This window comes from Babylonia areolata, chromosome 15 (genome assembly GCF_041734735.1).
Source record: "Babylonia areolata isolate BAREFJ2019XMU chromosome 15, ASM4173473v1, whole genome shotgun sequence".
NCBI lineage: Eukaryota > Metazoa > Mollusca > Gastropoda > Neogastropoda > Buccinidae > Babylonia > Babylonia areolata.
This window is the reverse complement of record NC_134890.1, coordinates 34,121,661-34,143,594: the sequence shown is the minus strand read 5'-3', so window position 1 is coordinate 34,143,594 and position 21,934 is coordinate 34,121,661. Positions and strand designations below refer to the sequence as shown.

At 44.2% G+C, this 21,934-nt stretch overlaps 1 protein-coding gene across 1 annotated transcript in view; it reads right to left on the bottom strand.

The window, feature by feature from the left end:
- Nucleotides 1-12,028: 12,028 nt before the first annotated feature.
- The window catches only part of LOC143290281 (DNA topoisomerase 2-binding protein 1-A-like), an 84,697-nt gene continuing 74,791 nt past the window's right edge, over nucleotides 12,029-21,934 (bottom strand). The window contains exons 37-42 of the mRNA XM_076599626.1: nucleotides 21,211-21,317; nucleotides 19,287-19,409; nucleotides 17,881-18,002; nucleotides 16,690-16,756; nucleotides 14,948-15,081; nucleotides 12,029-13,234 (exon numbers count right to left, since the gene is read on the bottom strand). Of these exons, the coding sequence (XP_076455741.1) occupies nucleotides 13,156-13,234; nucleotides 14,948-15,081; nucleotides 16,690-16,756; nucleotides 17,881-18,002; nucleotides 19,287-19,409; nucleotides 21,211-21,317 (632 nt within the window). The 3' untranslated portion in view covers nucleotides 12,029-13,155. The remainder of the gene's footprint in view (nucleotides 13,235-14,947; nucleotides 15,082-16,689; nucleotides 16,757-17,880; nucleotides 18,003-19,286; nucleotides 19,410-21,210; nucleotides 21,318-21,934) is intronic.

The following is a 21,934-nucleotide window of genomic DNA, read 5'->3' as shown; positions in this document are numbered from 1 at the left end:
TCTCTTGGTCGAACTGCCGTCTTGGGAGAACCACTGTCTTTGGAGAACCACCGTCTGGGTCGAACTGCCGTCTTGAGAGAACCACTGTCTAGAGAACCACCGTCTTGGGAGAACCACCGTCTTGGGAGAACCGCCGTCTTCGGAGTACCACTGTCTAGAGAACCACCGTCTTCGGAGTACCACTGTCTAGAGAACCACTGTCTTGGGAGAACCACTGTCTAGAGAACCACTGTCTTGGGAGAACCACTGTCAAGAGAACCACTGTCTAGAGTACCACTGTCTAGAGAACCACCGTCTTGGGAGAACCACCTTCTTCGGAGAACCACTGTCTAGAGAACCACCGTCTTGGGAGAACCACCGTCTTGGGAGAACCACCTTCTTCGGAGAACCACTGTCTAGAGAACCACCGTCTTGGGAGAACCACTGTCTAGAGAACCACCGTCTTCGGAGTACCACTGTCTAGAGAACCACCGTCTTGGGAGAACCACTGTCTAGAGAACCACTGTCTAGAGAACCACCGTCTTGGGAGAACCACTGTCTAGAGAACCACCGTCTTGGGAGAACCACTGTCTAGAGAACCACCGTCTTCGGAGTACCACTGTCTAGAGAACCACCGTCTTGGGAGAACCACTGTCTAGAGAACCACCGTCTTGGGAGAACCACTGTCTAGAGAACCACTGTCTTGGGAGAAGTGCGGAGTGAACACTGGAAGACAGCTGTCCCACACCACAACATACACACGGTGTGGACGTCACTTCACAAACTGAGTGAACGCGTGCACTCAGCGAACAAGTGGAAGCGGTCCACGGTCACGTGATGCAGGGAATGGAGAGTGTGTGGAGTGGAGGGGTGGGGGTAGGAAAGGGGGGGGGGGAGAGAGACTGTCGCTGCGACTTGATTTGGGTATTGCCGGATTCTGTGTACGCCACTTCGTTTGTGTGGGAATCGTTTTCGGTGTGCGTCATTTTGTGTGGTGAGCTCACATGTGCACTTCGTTCTGTTTGGGGTGAAGTGGTGATTGTGCACCCTGTTGTGTTGGGGTGGATTGGTGATTGTGCACCCTGTTGTGTTGGGGTGGATTAGTGATTGTGTATCCTGTTGTTTGGGGTGAAGTGGTGATTGTGTACCCTGTTGTGTTGGGGTGAAGTGGTGATTGTGCACCCTGTTGTGTTGGGGTGAAGTGGTGATTGTGCACCCTGTTGTGTTGGGGTGGATTAGTGATTGTGTATCCTGTTGTTTGGGGTGAAGTGGTGATTGTGTACCCTGTTGTGTTGGGGTGAAGTGGTGATTGTGCACCCTGTTGTGTTGGGGTGGATTAGTGATTGTGTATCCTGTTGTTTGGGGTGAAGTGGTGATTGTGTACCCTGTTGTGTTGGGGTGGATTAGTGATTGTGTACCCTGTTGTGTTGGGGTGAAGTGGTGATTGTGTACCCTGTTGTGTTATGGGTGAAGTGGTGATTGTGCACCCTGTTGTGTTATGGGTGAAGTGGTGATTGTGTACCCTGTTGTGTTATGGGTGAAGTGGTGATTGTGTACCCTGTTGTGTTATGGGTGAAGTGGTGATTGTGCACCCTGTTGTGTTGGGGTGGATTAGTGATTGTGTATCCTGTTGTTTGGGGTGAAGTGGTGATTGTGTACCCTGTTGTGTTATGGGTGAAGTGGTGATTGTGCACCCTGTTGTGTTGGGGTGGATTAGTGATTGTGTATCCTGTTGTTTGGGGTGAAGTGGTGATTGTGCACCCTGTTGTGTTGGGGTGGATTAGTGATTGTGTATCCTGTTGTGTTGGGGTGAAGTGGTGATTGTGCACCCTGTTGTGTTGGGGTGGATTAGTGATTGTGTATCCTGTTGTTTGGGGTGAAGTGGTGATTGTGTACCCTGTTGTGTTATGGGTGAAGTGGTGATTGTGCACCCTGTTGTGTTATGGGTGAAGTGGTGATTGTGTATCCTGTTGTGTTATGGGTGAAGTGGTGATTGTGTACCCTGTTGTGTTGGGGTGAAGTGGTGATTGTGTACCCTGTTGTGTTGGGGTGGATTAGTGATTGTGTATCCTGTTGTTTGGGGTGAAGTGGTGATTGTGTACCCTGTTGTGTTGGGGTGAAGTGGTGATTGTGTACCCTGTTGTGTTTGGGGTGAAGTGGTGATTGTGTATCCTGTTGTGTTTGGGGTGAAGTGGTGATTGTGTACCCTGTTGTGTTGGGGTGGATTAGTGATTGTGTATCCTGTTGTTTGGGGTGAAGTGGTGATTGTGTACCCTGTTGTGTTATGGGTGAAGTGGTGATTGTGTACCCTGTTGTGTTATGGGTGAAGTGGTGATTGTGTACCCTGTTGTGTTATGGGTGAAGTGGTGATTGTGTACCCTGTTGTGTTATGGGTGAAGTGGTGATTGTGCACCCTGTTGTGTGGGGTGAAGTGGTGATTGTGTATCCTGTTGTTTGGGTAGAAGTGGTGATTGTGAACCCTGTTGTGTCATGGGTGAAGTGGTGATTGTGTACCCTGTTGTTTGGGGGTGAAGTGGTGATCATGTACCCTGTTGTTTGGGGTGAAGTGGTGATTGTGTACCCTGTTCTGTTAGTGGTGAAGTGGTGATTGTGTACCCTGTTGTTTGGGGTGAAGTGGTGATTGTGTACCCTGTTGTGTTAGGGGTGAAGTGGTGATTGTGTACCCTGTTGTGTTGGGGTGAAGTGGTGATTGTGTACCCTGTTGTTTGGGGGTGAAGTGGTGATTGTGTACCCTGTTGTTTGGGGTGAAGTGGTGACTGTGTACCCTGTTGTGTTGGGGTGAAGTGGTGATTGTGTACCCTGTTGTTTGGGGTGAAGTGGTGATTGTGTACCCTGTTGTTTGGGGTGAAGTGGTGATTGTGTATCCTGTTGTGTTTGGGGTGAAGTGGTGATTGTGTACCCTGTTGTGTTGGGGTGAAGTGGTGATTGTGTACTCTGTTGTTTGGGGTGAAATGGCGATTGTGTACCCTGTTGTGTTGGGGTGGATTGGTGATTGTGTATCTTGTTGTTTGGGGTGAAGTGGTGATTGTGTACCCTGTTCTGTTAGTGGTGAAGTGGTGATTGTGTACCCTGTTGTGTTGGGGTGAAGTGGTGATTGTGTACCCTGTTGTTTGGGGTGAAGTGGTGACTGTGTACCCTGTTGTGTTGGGGTGAAGTGGTGATTGTGTATCCTGTTGTTTGAGGTGAAGTGGTGATTGTGTACCCTGTTGTTTGGGGTGAAGTGGTGATTGTGTACCCTGTTGTGTTAGGGGTGAAGTGGTGATTGTGTACCCTGTTGTTTGGGGTGAAGTGGTGATTGTGTACCCTGTTGTTTGGGGGTGAAGTGGTGATTGTGTACCCTGTTGTGTTTGGGGTGAAGTGGTGATTGTGTACCCTGTTGTGTTGGGGTGAAGTGGTGATTGTGTACCCTGTTTTTTGGGGTGAAGTGGTGATTGTGTACCCTGTTGTGTTTGGGGTGAAGTGGTGATTGTGTACCCTGTTGTTTGGGGTGAAGTGGTGATTGTGTACCCTGTTGTGTTTGGGGTGAAGTGGTGATTGTGTACCCTGTTGTGTTTGGGGTGAAGTGGTGATTGTGTACCCTGTTGTGTTGGGAAAGTGGTGATTGTGTACCCTGTTGTTGGGGGTGAAGTGGTGATTGTGTACCCTGTTGTGTTTGGGGTGAAGTGGTGATTGTGTACCCTGTTGTGTTGGGGTGAAGTGGTGATTGTGTATCCTGTTGTGTTGGGGTGAAGTGGTGATTGTGTACCCTGTTGTGTTGGGAAAGTGGTGATTGTGTACCCTGTTGTTGGGGGTGAAGTGGTGATTGTGTACCCTATTGTGTTTGGGGTGAAGTGGTGATTGTGTACCCTGTTGTGTTTGGGGTGAAGTGGTGATTGTGTACCCTGTTGTGTTGGGGTGAAGTGGTGATTGTGTACCCTGTTGTGTTTGGGGTGAAGTGGTGATTGTGTATCCTGTTGTGTTGGGGTGAAGTGGTGATTGTGTATCCTGTTGTTTGAGGTGAAGTGGTGATTGTGTACCCTGTTGTTTGGGGTCAAGTGGTGATTGTGTACCCTGTTGTTTGGGGTGAAGTGGTGATTGTGTACCCTGTTGTTTGGGGTGAAGTAGTGATTGTGTACCCTGTTGTTTGGGGTGAAGTGGTGATTGTGTACCCTGTTGTTTGGGGTGAAGTGATGATTGTGTATCCTGCTGTGTTTGGGGTGAAGTGGTGATTGTGTACACTGTTGTTTGGGGTGAAGTGGTGATTGTGTACCCTGTTGTTTGGGGTGAAGTGGTGATTGTGTACCCTGTTGTTTGGGGTGAAGTGGTGATTGTGTATGAAGAAGGAATGATAATTACAATGTTAACGAGTGACCAGCAATAATAATCCACTGAGGGGCAGGTCAGGACAGTGGTCCAACCTGCCCCTGCCACATTGTTCTTCAGGGTCACCACCATCGACAAGAAGCTGGCTAAAAACCAAGAGACAAACCAGAAAACTGTGTTAACAAAACTTAAACGATGAAAACAATAGATGCCCCCCCCCCCCCCCCCCCCCCCCTCCAAAACGAGGAAAAATGACAGAGAAGTAGAAATAACAATGAAAAAACACACACACTCTCCAGTCAAAATCCAGCCTTATTCTCATTTTTATTGCTCATAACTCTGAAGTAACTAACCATGTGACAAGTACATGCCAAAGCAGAAGTGGAGGTTTTGGGTTGCATCTTTCAGACCAACGTGTCCAATTACCAGTGAGAAACACTGGCCGGAACTGGATCACTGTACAAATCAATCACACGACGTGTCCAATTACCAGTGAGAAACACTGGCCGGAACTGGATCACTGTACAAATCACACTCCGGACACCTGACAACATTCATGCACAAATACCACCACAGATGTTCATTGACAACCATGTATGGTATCACTGCAAAACATAAATTATTTCTTTTTTATAGGAACATTTCATATATTTACTTGAGTTCATTCTATGAAGGAAACCAATTGCATAACACATCACTCATGTTTGTTAATATGGAAAAAAAAAAAAGCTTTACAAAGACACACAAATGCACTGACGATCAGAAAAGATGCAGACAGATTAGCAGACAGGCAGATCCAGGAATAAACACAAGGTGATGATAAACAATCTAAATCACGTAACACCGTTAAAATACTACTATTAATTATATACATTTGTATACAGTGCCCTTTCTCTTTAAAAGCTCAGGGTGCATTTCACAGCAGGAAAAGTTACAAACTCCTCATCAAGTGATCAACACTCCCCCTCCCTACCCCCCTCCCACCCCCAATCTCTTCTCTCATTCCTCACACATGCAAAATGAGTTGGCAGGCATGGGGCATTCTTGTAGAGGTAGGAAACAGATAGAGCTTACAAACAGGTTTTGTAGAGATGAGTTTTTAGTGAAAAGCAAAAGGCAGAGATGGAGTCATATGAACGATATGTGAAAGGCAGTCCAGATAGGAGCAGCAAAGAGGAAAGTGTTCACCACAGGTTGCTGTATTGTCTCCAGGAATGTTCAGAAGGTAACGGTCAGATGAGCAACACTGATTTGAAGTTTTTGAATTCACTGAAGCTGATTATGGGAACAACCTGTGAGAAGAGAATTACTGTAGTTGATTTGTGAAAGCATAAAAATGACAATAAGAGATTTGTAGTTTCAACAAGGAGCTTAAAGGCACTGACAAACCGTTATGGAAGAAAAACAAAACAAAATTAAACTCAAAGTGTCCATAAGTATATGTACAATTTAAAACCACATTTGCCTGAGAAAGGTTCAGACAGATTAGCAAAGCTCTTATCTAATTACAATATCATTTTGTCTTGTATACTGATTTCAATTGAGAAATGTAGGGGAAAGGAGAGAGAGAGAGAGAGAGATAAAAAGGGGAAAAAATATGATGGAGGACCCATTAAAAAATAATTATAAAAAAAAGATGTGGGGAAAAAATGGGATGTTGGAGGACCCACCAAAAAGAAAAAAAAAAATGGTATGGAACAAGCACCCTGATAACTTCCGTCATTCTGACTCCCTTGCATCTTTCAAATCTGGTCTCAAAACTCACCTCTTCCCTTGGCAATAGGTTCAGTTATGGCAAGTCCACTTCTTTGCATGAGCTGTTTTTGACTATGTGTGCATTCATATGTATGTGTACATAAATACATGCATGTGTATGAATGTGTAATTGTGTGTGTTTGTATGCGCGTGCGTGTATGTGTGCATGCGCGTCTGTGTATGTGTGTGTTTGTGAGTGCCTATGTGTGCGTGTGTGTGGAGGGCAGCTGCTATGTACATATGTTTGTTAAAATGTATGCATGCATTGTGTGTGCGCATGCGTGTGTGTTAGTCACATTTTGGTGTGAGTTCATAACACTGATGTAGTGTGTTATGTAATCAAAAGTGTTTTGTAAAGCACCTGGAACAGATTTCTGGACAGTGTGCTATATAAGTATACATTATTATCATTATTATGTATGTATGTATGTATTCATTTATTTATTCATTCATCAAACAGGACAGTGTCTTAAGGCCTTGATCAGCGCGTTAAGATAATGTCAAGATCAGGCATCTGCTCCTTTTTATTGTTTTTTCTCAGCAGATGTGGTGTCACGTGTATAAATCTGCCCACACCCTCTGACACTTCCTTGAACCTGAAACCACTGACCGAAAAGTACTCCGGGAACTTCCCTGTTCTTGTTGTCATGACACGATTCTTTTCCATTCCGTCCTCGTCATTTGATTGACTGAATGCTGCGTGAACACACTTGGACAAAGCAGAATTAAAGGACCACATGATCTCAGAGTCAAACACTTAGAGTAATGTAGTTATAGTGTTGTGGCCTTGTGCATTAACCTCCTATCTTAGAAGCAATGGTATCAGAAAATCATGATACCAATCCTTTCCTTTTTCAATTAAACGGCTAACAACAGCGAAAACATGAAGTAATGCAATATCATTTCATACCCTTGGTAAATTAAAAATAAGGGTAGGTGGTGTGGAATCAAAGGTAACTTAAAATGAAGATAAAACTTGACAAAGAGTCAGACTCAAAATGTTGTTTTGTATTAGGGTCCATCTGTCACCATTTTTTTCATGATACCCTTGGTAAGTCACAAAACGCTGCACTCATCAAGTAGGATATTGGAGATGTCTGTTAGTGGGCTTTACACTGTCTTCAACAGGTTTTTTTTTCTTTTTTTTTTCATTTCTTATTGAAGTCCAGTCTGGCATGGTTGTGGTCCAAAGCTGGGGGGGAGGGGAGATGTCGGGGTGAGGGTGCAGAGGTTAGGAAAGAGAGGGCCGGGGATGGAGGCACTGTAGAGGTGGAGGCACTGTAGGAGTGGGCAGGCTTTTGGTCTGTGACACTGTGGACTGATGCCCACACGGCCCCTACCGTTTTAACATAAAAATCATTACCCCTACCTCCCGGAACAGAGTCAGTAACCTGTCAATCAGCCACCAAAACACCTGACCCTAGGTACAGAGATGTCCCACAGGGTGTAGCAGGTGTGTGTCTTTGTTTCTTTGTCGCCCTTGCCCTGAAGGGGCTCTGAGTGTATAAAAATGGAGGGGCTGCAGCCATTGGAACATCATTCAACTCGCCGTCTGACATTTAACAGCCAGCAACTCTTTTCCTCAGTTTTTGAATCTAAGAAAAAAAAAAAAACGTCATGGGCTGGCGTCAGATCGGCTTGTGGTGGATGTGGGGCAGCCCGCCCAAAGGAGATGGTGGTGAGAAAAGAAAAAGTCCCTGACACCATCCCTGCTAACAGAGAAATCTGTAGGCTGGAGGAGACACCCACACAGAGATGAATTGTCAGTGACTGCGAGGCACCCAGGGCAGGAAGGAACGGTAGCTGACGGGCTGCCACGGATGACAGGTTGAAGTCTGACTTCCCAGTTTGACACAATCGCTGAGCATGAGTGGTGACTGAAGTAGAAGAGAAAGTGGCGGAGGGTCTGACCAGAAAGAGAGAGGAACGTGGGGAGGGTCTGACCAGAAAGAGAGAGGAACGTGGGGAGGGTCTGACCAGAAGTTGGACCTGGTGGCCCATCTCCAGTGGCTCCCCAGCCAGGTCGTCCTCCTGACCACACGGACACTGCTGTCATTCCCAGATTCTTTTCAAAAATAACAAAATGGGGAAAATGCTGTATATCTATGTTGACCAATTTGGGGTTTGGGTGTGTGTTTGTTTAACCTCAGATGATGATGTTGCCTTTAAAAAAAAAAAAAAGACCAAAACATTTGAGGACAATCAAAACAAAACAAGAAAAAAAAAAAAAAAAAGATTTCAATAAATATAATGAGATGAACAATCTTACCAACACATAACTCCGTTACGGAAGAAACAATATAACAGAATTATACACAGGGTGTATACAAGGAGTCCACAATACCTGTGCAAGGTAAAACATCTGCCTGAGGCACACACTGGTTTGAAGCTGCATGTCAGCCCTTGTACCCAGCATTATGACATGTGTTCATTATTCAGTATGTACAGTGTGTTCTACATGGACCAGGACTTACAAGATGACACAGAACACATGAATCCCGTCCAGCAACACAAAGGAGAGAGAGAGGAGGGAGCACGAGGACCAGCATGTTGAGTCATGCTACACTACACCAATCAGCTTTTTCCTCTCCTCTCACACACTTGAGCTTTCCTACTGGACTCCTCCTAAAACTTCTATCAGCTGCAATGCCACATTATAAGCCCTTGGAAGCCCTCATTTCAAGCTGCCTGGATGGCATAGGTATCTGAGGATTATCTTTCACTCACTCCGGATGATGGAATGCTATAGCGTTCCTGACATAAGGCAACGTTCCGGATAATAGTACACTATAGCTGTTTCGACAATTAAGATTTTTTCCACATTTTCCTCATGGGGTAGCATCAAAATCGCAGCTACACTGTGCATTGCACACATGTCAAGGGTCAAATGGAAAGTGTCTTCATGAGGTTCCATAAGTATACACTCGCTGGTGAGCCGCTGACCTCAGCACCCCATATGACAAGCAATCTGCATACATATAAAAAAATGTCGTCACAAGCGATACAAGTGTAAATTTTTGGAGCAAACTAGATCATGACAGCGGCTTTTTACTGCTGCTTTAGTGATTGAAATGCTTCAAACTGAAGGTTTCAACATCGACGAGGACGATGAAGACGTTGAATAAAGTATCTGCAGTGAAGAAAGCTATCAGCAAGAAGGTACTGACACTGACTCAGCTTCTGAGGGCTGTGAAGAGAGGGAGGGGGGTGGACGTACACATGTGAGGAGAGAAGTCAGTGGGTCAAGTACAGCGAGTTTCATTCAGTTACTTTGTGTTTTGTATTTTTTGTGATTTTTTTCCTAATCCTAGCAAATGGGTCGTCTGCAAGGAAAAGCAAGGGAGAAAACTATTTGTCCAGAGTGAGTTAAAAGAGGACCGGGTCAGAAGAAGTGACTTCATGAATGTTTGTTATCCTGTCAGCCATGCTGGTGGTGTCTGCAGAATGTGTGTTATCTCCATCTCTGGCCTCCTGAGGAAAACACCACCTGTCCTTTCAAGGACAAGGCAAAAACACAAGTACATACACACACACAAACACACTGGTCGAACAACTTAAAGCACTGACAACCAAGAAGGCCAAATGACAATGAACACAAAATATCTGTAAAACCCTGCACAAACAAACTGTAGAACATCAATATCTAAACGCTTCCAACAAAACCAACACATCAACAAGTACATCCATCAAAGCATCACACTTGACACATCATTCAATCCATGAAATACTTCACTGCGTCCCTTTACTACCACAAAGAGAGGAACCCTGGGGAGGGTCTGACCAGACAGCAGAGAGGAATGTGGGGAGGGTGTGACCACAAGAGAGGAACGTGGGAGCGGTCCTGACCACAAAGAGAGGAACGTGGGGAGGTATGACCAGAAAGAGAGAACGTGGGGAGAGTGACCACAAAGAGAGGAACGTGGGCAGGGTCTGACCAGAAGTTGGACCTGGTGGCCCATCTCCAGTGGCTCCCTGGCCAGGTTGTCCTCCTGACCACATGGACACCTGCTGTCATTCCAGAATTCTTTTCAAAAATAACAAAATGGGGAAAATGCTGTATATCTATGTTGACCCAATTTGGGGTTTGGGTGTGTGTTTGTTTCACCTCAGATTGATGATGTTTGCCTTTAAAAAAAAAAAAAAAGACCAAAACATTTGAGGACAATCAAAACAAAACACAAAAAAAAAAAAAAGATTTCAATAAATATGAGATGAACAATCTTACCAACATAACTCCATCACGGAAGAAACAATATAACAGAATTATAACACAGGGTGTGTACAAGGAGTCACACATACTGTGCAAGGTAAAACATCTGCCTGAGGCACACACTGGTTTGAAGCTGCATGTCAGCCCTTGTACCCAGCATTATGACATGTGTTCATTATTCAGTATGTACAGTGTGTTCTACATGGACCAGGACTTACAAGATGACAGGTAAATTACGACGTGTTTATTATTCAGTATGTACAGTGTGTTCAGTAACATGGACCAGGACTTACAAGATGACAGGTAAATTACGACATGTGTTTATTATTCAGTATGTACAGTGTGTTCCGTAACATGAACCAGGACTTACAGGATGACACAGGCAAATTACGACATGTGTTCCTTATTCAGTATGTACAGTGTGATCCAGTACACTCGGACCACGGCACTTAAAGATGGACAGGTAAATTACGACGTGTTCCTTATTCATATGTACAGTGTGTTCAGTAACATGGACCAGGACTTAAAGATGACAGGTAAATTACGACGTGTTCCTTATTCAGTATGTACAGTGTGTTCAGTAACATGGACCAGGACTTAAAGATGACAGGTAAATTACGACGTGTTCCTTATTCAGTATGTACAGTGTGTTCAGTAACATGGACCAGGACTTACAAGATGACACAGAACACATGAATCCCGTCCAGCAACACAAAGGAGAGAGAGAGGAGGGAGCACGAGGACCAGCATGTTGAGTCATGCTACACTACACCAATCAGCTTTTTCCTCTCCTCTCACACACTTGAGCTTTCCTACTGGACTCCTCCTAAAACTTCTATCAGCTGCAATGCCACATTATAAGCCCTTGGAAGCCCTCATTTCAAGCTGCCTGGATGGCATAGGTATCTGACGATTATCTTTCACTCACTCCGGATGATGGAATGCTATAGCGTTCCTTTATAGCGTTCCTGACATAAGGCAACGTTCCGGATAATAGTACACTATAGCTGTTTCGACAATTAAGATTTTTTCCACATTTTCCTCATGGGGTAGCATCAAAATCGCAGCTCCACTGTGCATTGCACACATGTCAAGGGTCGAATGGAAAGTGTCTTCATGAGGTTCCATAAGTATACACTCGCTGGCGAGCCGCTGACCTCAGCACCCCACATGACAAGCAAATCTGCATACATATAAAAAAATGGCGCCGCAGGTGATACAAGTGTAAATTTTTGGAGCAAACTAGATCATGACAGCGGCTTTTTACTGCTGCTTTAGTGATTGAAATGCTTCAAACTGACGGTTTCAACATCGACGAGGACGATGAAGACGTTGAATAAAGTATCTGCAGTGAAGAAAGCTACCAGCAAGAAGGTACTGACATTGACTCAGCTTCTGAGGGCTGTGAAGAGAGGGAGGGGGGTGGGCGTACACATGATGTGAGGAGAGGAGTCAGTGGGTCAAGTACAGCGAGTTTCATTCAGTTACTTTGTGTTTTGTATTTTTTGTGATTTTTTTTCCTAATCCTAACAAAGGGGTCGTCTGCAAGGAAAAGCAAGGGAGAAAACTATTTGTCCAGAGTGAGTTAAAAGAGGACCGGGTCAGAAGAATTGACTCATGAATGTTTGTTATCCTGTCAGCTATGCTGGTGGTGTCTGCAGAATGTGTGTTATCTCCATCTCTGGCCTCCTGAGGAAAACACCACCTGTCCTTTCACTGACAAGGCAAAAACACAAGTACATACACACACACAAACACTCTTCGAGAGACAGCAGTTTCAGACATTTTGAGCCAAGCTGTTCACTGGTGGTGAAAATCTGAGGGCATGAGAAGGGGGTGGGGGGGATGGGCAGAGGGGGAAAGACAAGGGATGATGGTGGTGAACCACTAACTCACTGACTGACACACACACACACACACACCATACACAGAGTTGTTTCACAGCCAGGCCACAGAACAGCCGGGCAGCCAGCCACATGCAGTTCTTAAATAGCCTGCTGTTGTTTTTTCCATAACATTGTTCCTACTCAAAATACCAAATGTCATATTCTCTAGCAGAGCAGACAGAAGACAATGTTTCCTGTCACAACTTTGACAGGTAGGCAGTGCTTAGCTGGTTGTGCAGCTCTAGGATGACTTGCCACTGACTGCTATATTTGGACAGCCAGAGCTATTCTTCTTACTACCTAGACTAGTTTGTCTTTCAGCCTCATACAAATCCTTCAAGGGACCAGAGTCAAAGACTCATTCAACTTGCTTGACTTGCCTGACTAGGCTAGTGGAAATAAAAAGTCAGTGTTGAGCTCCGACATGTATGCACACAAATTAGATCATCCACTCAATATGTGTGGTATCTTTCTTGAACACACTCACATAAACACAAATAACATTATCCAAGTGAATATGTGTCAGACCTTTCTTGAACAGACCTTAATGCACACACCCTCACATGCAAGTCTATCCCTGAACCCCAGATCCCCCAAGTACTCTGTACTGACACACAAACACCTTACAACCCAGTGTCCAGCAGGCAGCAGTAGAGCTGGCACACAGGAGCTGGCAGTAGTGTGAATGAGGATCACAAGTAATGCTCGTTTCTCTTCATGATGATGATGATACACATGCTGCCAGTGTCCACTCCTGTGGAGGAGAATTCTGAAAAGTCTATGCTGAGATCTTCACAGATGAATGGTTGATCCTTGCTCCAGCATTCAAGTCTTTCTCCCATTTAAACCATACCACTGACGAACAGGATGTCCAAACTGTTTCGTTTCCATCTGCAGCCAAATCTTGTCAGTGTGTGTGTGTGTGTGTGTGTGTGCGTGTGCGCAGCAGTGGTGAAGCAGGGTGCTGTACACACATGTCCCTACCCAGCAGAGCTATTGCTGCTATCTCCGGGACCGCTTGCTGGACTCGCCGACTGCAACAGCTCCTCCCTTCCGTTTCCTGGCTCCGTCCTCTGACAGTCTGAAGACACACAACACCTGTTTGTCACGTTAGTCTCCTGATAATCTGAAGACACACAACACCTGTTTGTCACGTTAGTCTCCTGGAAGTCTGAAGACACACAACACCTGTTTGTCACGTTGGTCTCCTGATAATCTGAAGACACACAACACCTGTTTGTCACGTTAGTCTCCTGGAAGTCTGAAGACACACAACAACTGTTTGTCATGTTAGTCTCCTGGAAGTCTGAAGCAACACAACAATTGTTTGTCATGTTAGTCTCCTGGAAGTCTGAAGACACACAACAACTGTTTGTCATGTTAGTCTCCTGGAAGTCTGAAGACACACAACAATTGTTTGTCATGTTAGTCTCCTGGAAGTCTGAAGACACACAACACCTGTTTGTCATGTTAGTCTCCTGACAGTCTGAAGACACACAACAACTGTTTATCATGTTAGTCTCCTGGAAGTCTGAAGACACAACACCTGTTTGTCACGTTAGTCTCCTGGAAGTCTGAAGACGCACAACAACTGTTTGACACGTTAGTCTCCTGGAAGTCTGAAGACACACAACAATTGTTTGTCATGTTAGTCTCCTGGAAGTCTGAAGACACACAACACCTGTTTGTCACGTTGGTCTCCTGATAATCTGAAGACACACAACACCTGTTTGTCATGTTAGTCTCCTGGAAGTCTGAAGACACACAACAATTGTTTGTCATGTTAGTCTCCTGGAAGTCTGAAGACACACAACACCTGTTTGTCATGTTAGTCTCCTGACAGTCTGAAGACACACAACACCTGTTTGTCACGTTAGTCTCCTGACAGTCTGAAGACACACAACACCTGTTTGTCATGTTAGTCTCCTGACAGTCTGAAGACACACAACACCTGTTTGTCATGTTAGTCTCCTGACAGTCTGAAGACACACACCTGTTTGTCATGTTAGTCTCCTGCTGCCACAGTTAAACATCCTACTTTTTGAAAAAAAACAAAAACACCACCAACCCCATATGGTTAAAGGTCCCATATCCCTTTACCCCATACAGGCTGTGGATTCATAATGGTTGTGTCAAGGGCCCAGTATAGGTAGGCAAAGCCCTCTCCTTCCACCATGTTTAACCTTCCCTGACTGAAGCCAGGTGCCCATTCACACCTGTGGAGTGAGGAAAACTGGAGAAAATTTTTTTTTCCCAGGAACACAACGCCATGCCGAAACAGGGCTTCGAAGTCTGTTCCGTGGACAGAAGTCTGACCAATTTGACCACTATGCTTCTGCTCTTTTTACTCCCCTTTTGGGCATAAAACGATCAACCCTTTTTCAATACATTGAAACAGCATACAGTTTGCTGTTGTGAAAAGGGCTGTGGTTTCCATACTACAGTTATGCCCCAGAACCAACACAACACAGATAAATATACACATGCCCCTCCCCTACCTTACTGTACCTGTTGTTCCTGTTCTGATCACTGGATCAGATGTCCAAGAAGTCACCAATTCAACCTCAGTGCTTCTACCATTTTTACCCTCTTCTTTCTGTATAAAACCATCAATTCTTTTCCAACACACTGAAATTTACTATTGTCAGCTGCTGTGAAAAAGGCTGAGCAGTTTCCAAACAACAGTTATGCCCAAGAATTAACACATCACAGATAATATACACATGCCTGTCCCCTACTGTTCTGTTCCCATTCCTTTTTCCTTCAACAGCTGACCTGCCCAATCAACACACACCTTGATCGTATCCTGACCACCTCTGGAGGTGTGAAGTTGTGGGGATCAGGTGGGGGATCGTCGGTGAGGTGGGCAGCAATGAACTCTGGTTTCAGGATGTGGGTGACCCCAGTCACAAGGGCCTGCAGGTCGCTCTGCAACAGGACAGTCATCTCCATCCACATACAGCTGGTGAACTGTGTCCCCCCACTCCACTACACCTTCAGCAATGGCCTGGATTCTAGTCATTCGGATAAGATGATAAAACAAGTTCCTGTGTATAGTCAGCACTCAGCGTACAAAAAAGAACCTATGGCAACAACAGAGTTGTCCCTGGCAAAATTCTGTTGGAAAGAAATCCACTCTGATAGGAAGACATATACACTTGCAGACAATAAAAAAGAAATGAAACAAATGAAAACAAAACAAACCAAAAGAACAGTGGCAGTGCACGGTGTCAATGTAATCTCAAGGAGAACATCTCGAATTTGACACAGAGAAATCTATAGTGAATCAAAGCATTTCAAAAGGCACAACCATACACACAACTACTCTCACAACATCAAACACACCCATTCACACACCCACTTCATATTACATCAAACACACACACCCCCATTCACACACCCACTTCATATTACATCAAACACACACACACACATTCACACAACCACTTCATATTACATCAAACACACCCACTTCATATTACATCAAACACACACACACACATTCACACAACCACTTCATATTACATCAAACACACACACACATTCACACACCCACTTCATATTACATCAAACACACACCCATTCACACACCCACTTCATATTACATCAAACACACACACACCCACTTCATATTACATCAAACACACACACACCCATTCACACACCCACTTCAAATTACATGAAACACACACACACCCATTCACACACCCACTTCATATTACATCAAACACACACACACACCCATTCACACACCCACTTCATATTACATCAAACACGCACACACACACCCATTCACACACCCACTTCATATTTCATCAAACACACACACACCCATTCACACACCCACTTTATATTATATCAAACACACACACCCATTCACACACCCACTTCATATTACATCAAACACACACACACACACACATTCACATACCCACTTCATATTACATCACACACACACACACACACCCATTTCATATTACATCAAACACACACACACCCATTCACACACCCACTTCATATTACATCAAACACACACACACATTCACACACCCACTTCATATTACATCAAACACACACACACATTCACACACCCACTTCATATTACATCAAACACACACACACCCATTCACACACCCACTTCATATTACATCAAACACACACACCCACCCATTCACACACCCACCTCACTACATCAAACACACACACACACCCATTCACACACCCACCTCACTACATCAAACACACACACACATCCATTCACACACCTACCTCATACTGCATCAAAAATACACACCCACCCATTCACACATCCACCTCATATTGCATCAAACACAAAAGCACCTTTTCACATCTACCTCATATTGCATCAAACACAAACGCACCTTTTCACATCTACCTCATATTGCATCAAACACACACACACACGCACCCATTCACACACCTACCTCATATTCCACTGAAAACACACAAACACCCCTTCCCACACCTACCTCATATTGCATCGAAACATGCACACACACTCATTCACACACCTACCTCAGACAGCTTGACCTTGTGCATCTCCACGAAGCAGTGAGTAGCTTCCACCTCTGTGAAGGGGGGTCTGCACACACACACCAACACCAACACCCACGTCAGCAAGTGCAAACTTTCCACACAATCAATCCATCCATTCATTCTGGTTCATTCTTTTGCAGGGGCAGATCAGGCTATCAAAACTAGGACTCTCTCTTTCCAGAATTATCTAAAATCACTGCTGGATGCTGAATGTGGCACAGCCTTCAGTCACTGTGTTCCCACATGTTTTACGATAAACAGCACAGCATACTGCAATAGCTGGTGTGATCCATCCAAAAATTCAACAATAAAAGAAATCATTAAACCTACATCTTACAATCTCACTTTGCCTTTTTTGTATTGAAAAAAAAAAAAAAAAATCTCCAGAATTATTTTCAGTGACAAATCCACCATTTGGAGTATTCCTGCTAGAGCTCCAACAGGGCTTCTTTCTCTCTCTCTCTCTCTATTACTTGTTTAGATAATTATTATTCGAATTATAATATGTACTTTGTTTCCTGTGTACTGTTTAAACCTTACAGACAAACGACTGGGGTGGAAAGGCACAGTACCCGCCTGCCACATGGACATTTTAAGCAAACGACAAAATACCAAAGTGCCGCTTATCCCTTAGTAGTTTAGTTTACTTTGGTTATGTTTTTCCTTTCTGTTCCATTTTATTTGTTTTGCACCATGTTTGTTCTGATTTGTACCTACTATGTCACTAGAGCTTTACAGCTAATGACATTACACATTTCAGTGTTCAGTGTTCTGTCTCATTACTGACCTCCCTTATAATAGATAAATTTGTCACAACCATGTCTCTCCCTCAACTAACCAATAACATATGTACAAAGAACAATCAGTATGGTAACTTGGTGTACTCACTTTGTAGAATTTTGACAATATCCCAACACACCAGCAATCCAGTTCCATTTCTTAATCCCACAAAGTATACATCCATGTACAATAAAAAATAAAATAAAATAAAATAAATAAAAAAATAAAAAAGATCAGCTTTGTCCCACACAGAACTGAATGCATATGAGTCGGGCAGCTTCCTGGCAGTCTGGTCCAAAACAGATGATACGCACACAAGAAGACAGTCTCAAACTAAAACCGACACTGAAATACCCACACAGGATACCAGATGTCATAAGCAGCCAGTACCTGAGGTTGAGAACAGTGGCTCCCCCTGCAGACAACAGACGACGGAAGTTATCCTCCCGTTTGGGTTCTGTCAGCAGGATGACTTGCCAGCCCTGGTAGGCCCCCTGGTCCCCGCCCTTTGTCTGCACACCATCAGGGGTCATCACCATGGATACAGCTGTCCACCGCACAGCAAATGGAGGTATACAATAACTTCTCAAATCACAACTCAAAAAGTCTGCCAGGGGACAGCACTGATTGTTACTCACAAAGAACTAGTACACCCCGATTGGCTGGAAGACAGACACATCCTCTGATTCAAAACTGTCCTTGACATAAATACATAAAAACACATCAAGAACCACCCTGAAATTCACTCTGAACATACATTTTGCAAACAACAGAACTTCAACTTTCTGAATGTATAAAGACTAGCTGCAAACAATAGGACTTAAAGACAGACGATCTGATTCTGAAGTCTCTTTCTGAACGTGACTTACAAGCCACAAACAACAGCACTATACAAATGTGTAAAACCAGTTAGGAACCGAGGTGTCATATTTCAAGTGACAATCCTTTTTTGTTGATGTTTGTTTTGATGTTTGGTGGTCCCCCCTTTTTTTTTTTTTTTTATCCCTTTTTGTTTGTTTCATTTTGTTTTGCTATTTCCTTCTCTTTTGAAAATACCCTTGCAAACTATTTCCATGCCTGTACTGAAATTACCAACTGTGTCATAAGTTATATTTTCATTGTAATATGTAATTTGTAACATGAAAATTTTATGGTGATGACACTGAGAGAAAATATAACCTTCAATGCAAGGGAACAAACAAACAAAAAAACTAGCACTACACCATCTGATTTCATAGTGTCACTCTAACATATACTAGTTGCAAACACCCAGTAAACAGTTACAACTCTGAACACAATCAGCTTTATGGTGGCTCAAAAAACAAGAGGGAGAAATTTGGGAGAGGGGGTGTGTGTGGTGGGGTGGGGTTGGAGCACGATCACAATCAGATTTAATTCTATTGCCTCTTTTAACAGCCAACATATATTTGATGGTGGCTTGAAAAAGACAGGAGGGAGAATGTTGGGAGAGGGGGGTGTAGAGGAGAGTGGAGGGTGTAAGGGAGGTAAAAAGACAGGAGGGAGAATGATGAGAGGGGGGTGTAGAGGAGAGTGGAGGGTGTAAGGGAGGTAAAAAGACAGGAGGGAGAATGATGAGAGGGGGGTGTAGAGGAGAGTGGAGGGTGTAAGGGAGGTAAAAAGACAGGAGGGAGAATGATGAGAGGGGGTGTAGAGGAGAGTGGAGGGTGTAAGGGAGGTAAAAAGACAGGAGGGAGAATGATGAGAGGGGGGTGTAGAGGAGAGTGGAGGGTGACGGTGAAGGCAGCAGCACCTAGCGCAGGCGGGTGGTGACTGACCTTCTTCAAGGCCTGCAGCTTGTGGCGCCACTTGTGGGCGGAGGTGCCCAGGCTGTAGCTCTGGCTGTCCAGTGTCTGCATCAGGTGACTCATGGCCGGGTTGCCCCACTCGTGGTCCTCCTCCTGCCCACACACACCACACCTTCACTGTCACCTGTGTTTTATCATCACCAGTCAACATCGGGTCACTCAGAAAGTGAACATTATGCTGTACCTCTGTTATCATCTGTGAACATCAGGTGACTCTAGAGAGGATTAATATGGTACTGGTGGTCCTCTTTTTGTCACCTGTCATAACTCTATTATCACCTGAATACATTAGGTGACTCAGATCGTTATCTCATCTGTGGTCCTCTTTTTGTCAAACATTGTACCTCAGTTATCACGTTCATGCACACCAGGTGCACAACCCCACCTGTCGTCCTCTTCCTGTGACACCTGCGTCATCACAGGTACCCAACAGGAGACTGCTGGTGAGGTGACCACTCTTACAGTCACACACATGCACACACACCAAACGCTATTTTATACTTATCAGCGTTCAGACACAGCACTCCAAACAAAATTCAAGGAGATATTAAAACACTTTTCTCAGAAATTTCTCAAGTATTCAGGTAAGCAGGTATACTGGAGCAAAGATACCATGTATACACCTGGATATTGTAAGCCAGCTGAATTGTGTTGAACCAGCTCATTATTGGTTGGACAGCCAGTGAATAATGTGTCTGTGAATTCAATAACCATTCCAGTCCCCTGACTCAAAAAGCTGGGTATTGTTTCAAGCTGTAATGCAAACTGACCATATGCAATGTCATGGGCTCTCACTGAGAAAAATAAAAAATCCCTGAAATTGTACGGAGGTCTGGGGGCATGTTCCCCCGAAAAAAAAAAAAAAAAAAAAAAGACATTCACATTCAAAATGATACAATCTGACGCAAATCAGAGCACACTTATAGTACTTTCCTACCATTATCATAAATCTACAACTCACACTGAGCACCTCCAATCTTGCATCTACAGAGATGAAGGGCACTGATACATCAACACTTCTCAGTTTTCAACTTCACAGCTACAGTGGTATCTCACAGTAACAATATTCAAAGTTATCACTCTAAGCAAATAAGACTTTTTCAGTGCAGTTGCTCTTGCAAATGCCACTTGCTGAAATTTTGTTTTTTTTACTGAATTAAAAAAAAAAATCCCCTACTGAATATCATTTTCACTTTTTGCTGAAATCTGCCAATTTGCTGAAAAGTGGGAGCCCTGAATGTCCACAGGTACATCCTAATTTGACACACAATCTTTGTGCAGACTAGCAAATGACAAAAACCTGTCACTTAAAACTGATGATGTGACAGTATTTGTGCCTCAAGTCTTTTCAGTCTTCACTGATTCATCCCAATGGAGTTCACAGCCTCAGCAGGCTTCCCTGTCATACTGATGCAGAAAAACGTTCACTGTATTCTGATATCCACCACATTTTCCTCCAAATTGACAAATGTGGACATCGCCGTATATACTGTCAGTTAGTTCCCTTTGCTTACGGTTTATGCAGATGTAGCAAAGTGGAAATTGTTTCAATGAAACAAATTTTGATGCCCAGCCAATGCTCGGGCGCAGGGTTCAGTAAGCTATGGTTTCATGACAATAAAATTTATTCTATTCATGCACACACACTCATGCAGAGACAGTGTTTACTATTTTTTGTTCAAAATCTCTCTCAGTGCAAAACCTTCATGCTGAAGAATGAAAACACATCCACACACACCCTCACCACTCTGGTGACAGGCGATGAGGTAAGACCTGTGCAACACACACACACACAGACCCTCACCCTGACAAAGCGACCCTCCTGTTGAGAAGTGATGAGGTAAGACTTGTGTAACACACACACACACACACACACACACACACAGACCCTCACCCTGACAAAACGACCCTCTTGTCGACAGGCGATGAGGTAAGACTTGTGCAACACCCAACGCCCTGTGGCCACTGCTGCCAGAAACTTCTCATTCCTGGATGGCTTTGCTGTCAATACGTCACACAGAACATCAACACTATCACATCCACTGTTCCATCAGTCACACAGAACATCAACACTATCACATCCACTGTTCCATCAGTCACACAGACCATCAACACTATCACATCCACTATTCCATCAGTCACACAGACCATCAACACTATCACTTCCACTGTTCCGTCAGTCACACAGACCATCAACACTATCACATCCACTGTTCCGTCAGTCACACAGACCATCAACACTATCACATCCACTGTTCCATCAGTCACACAGACCATCAACACTATCACATCCACTGTTCCATCAGTCACACAGACCATCAACACTATCACATCCACTGTTCCATCAGTCACACAGACCATCAACACTATCACATCCACTGTTCCGTCAGTCACACAGACCATCAACACTATCACATCCACTGTTCCATCAGTCACACAGAACATCAACACTATCACATCCACTGTTCCATCAGTCACACAGAACATCAACACTATCACATCCACAGTTCCGTCAGTCACACAGAACATCAACACTATCACATCCACTGTTCCATCAGTCACACAGAACATCAACACTATCACATCCACTGTTCCATCAGTCACACAGGCCATCAACA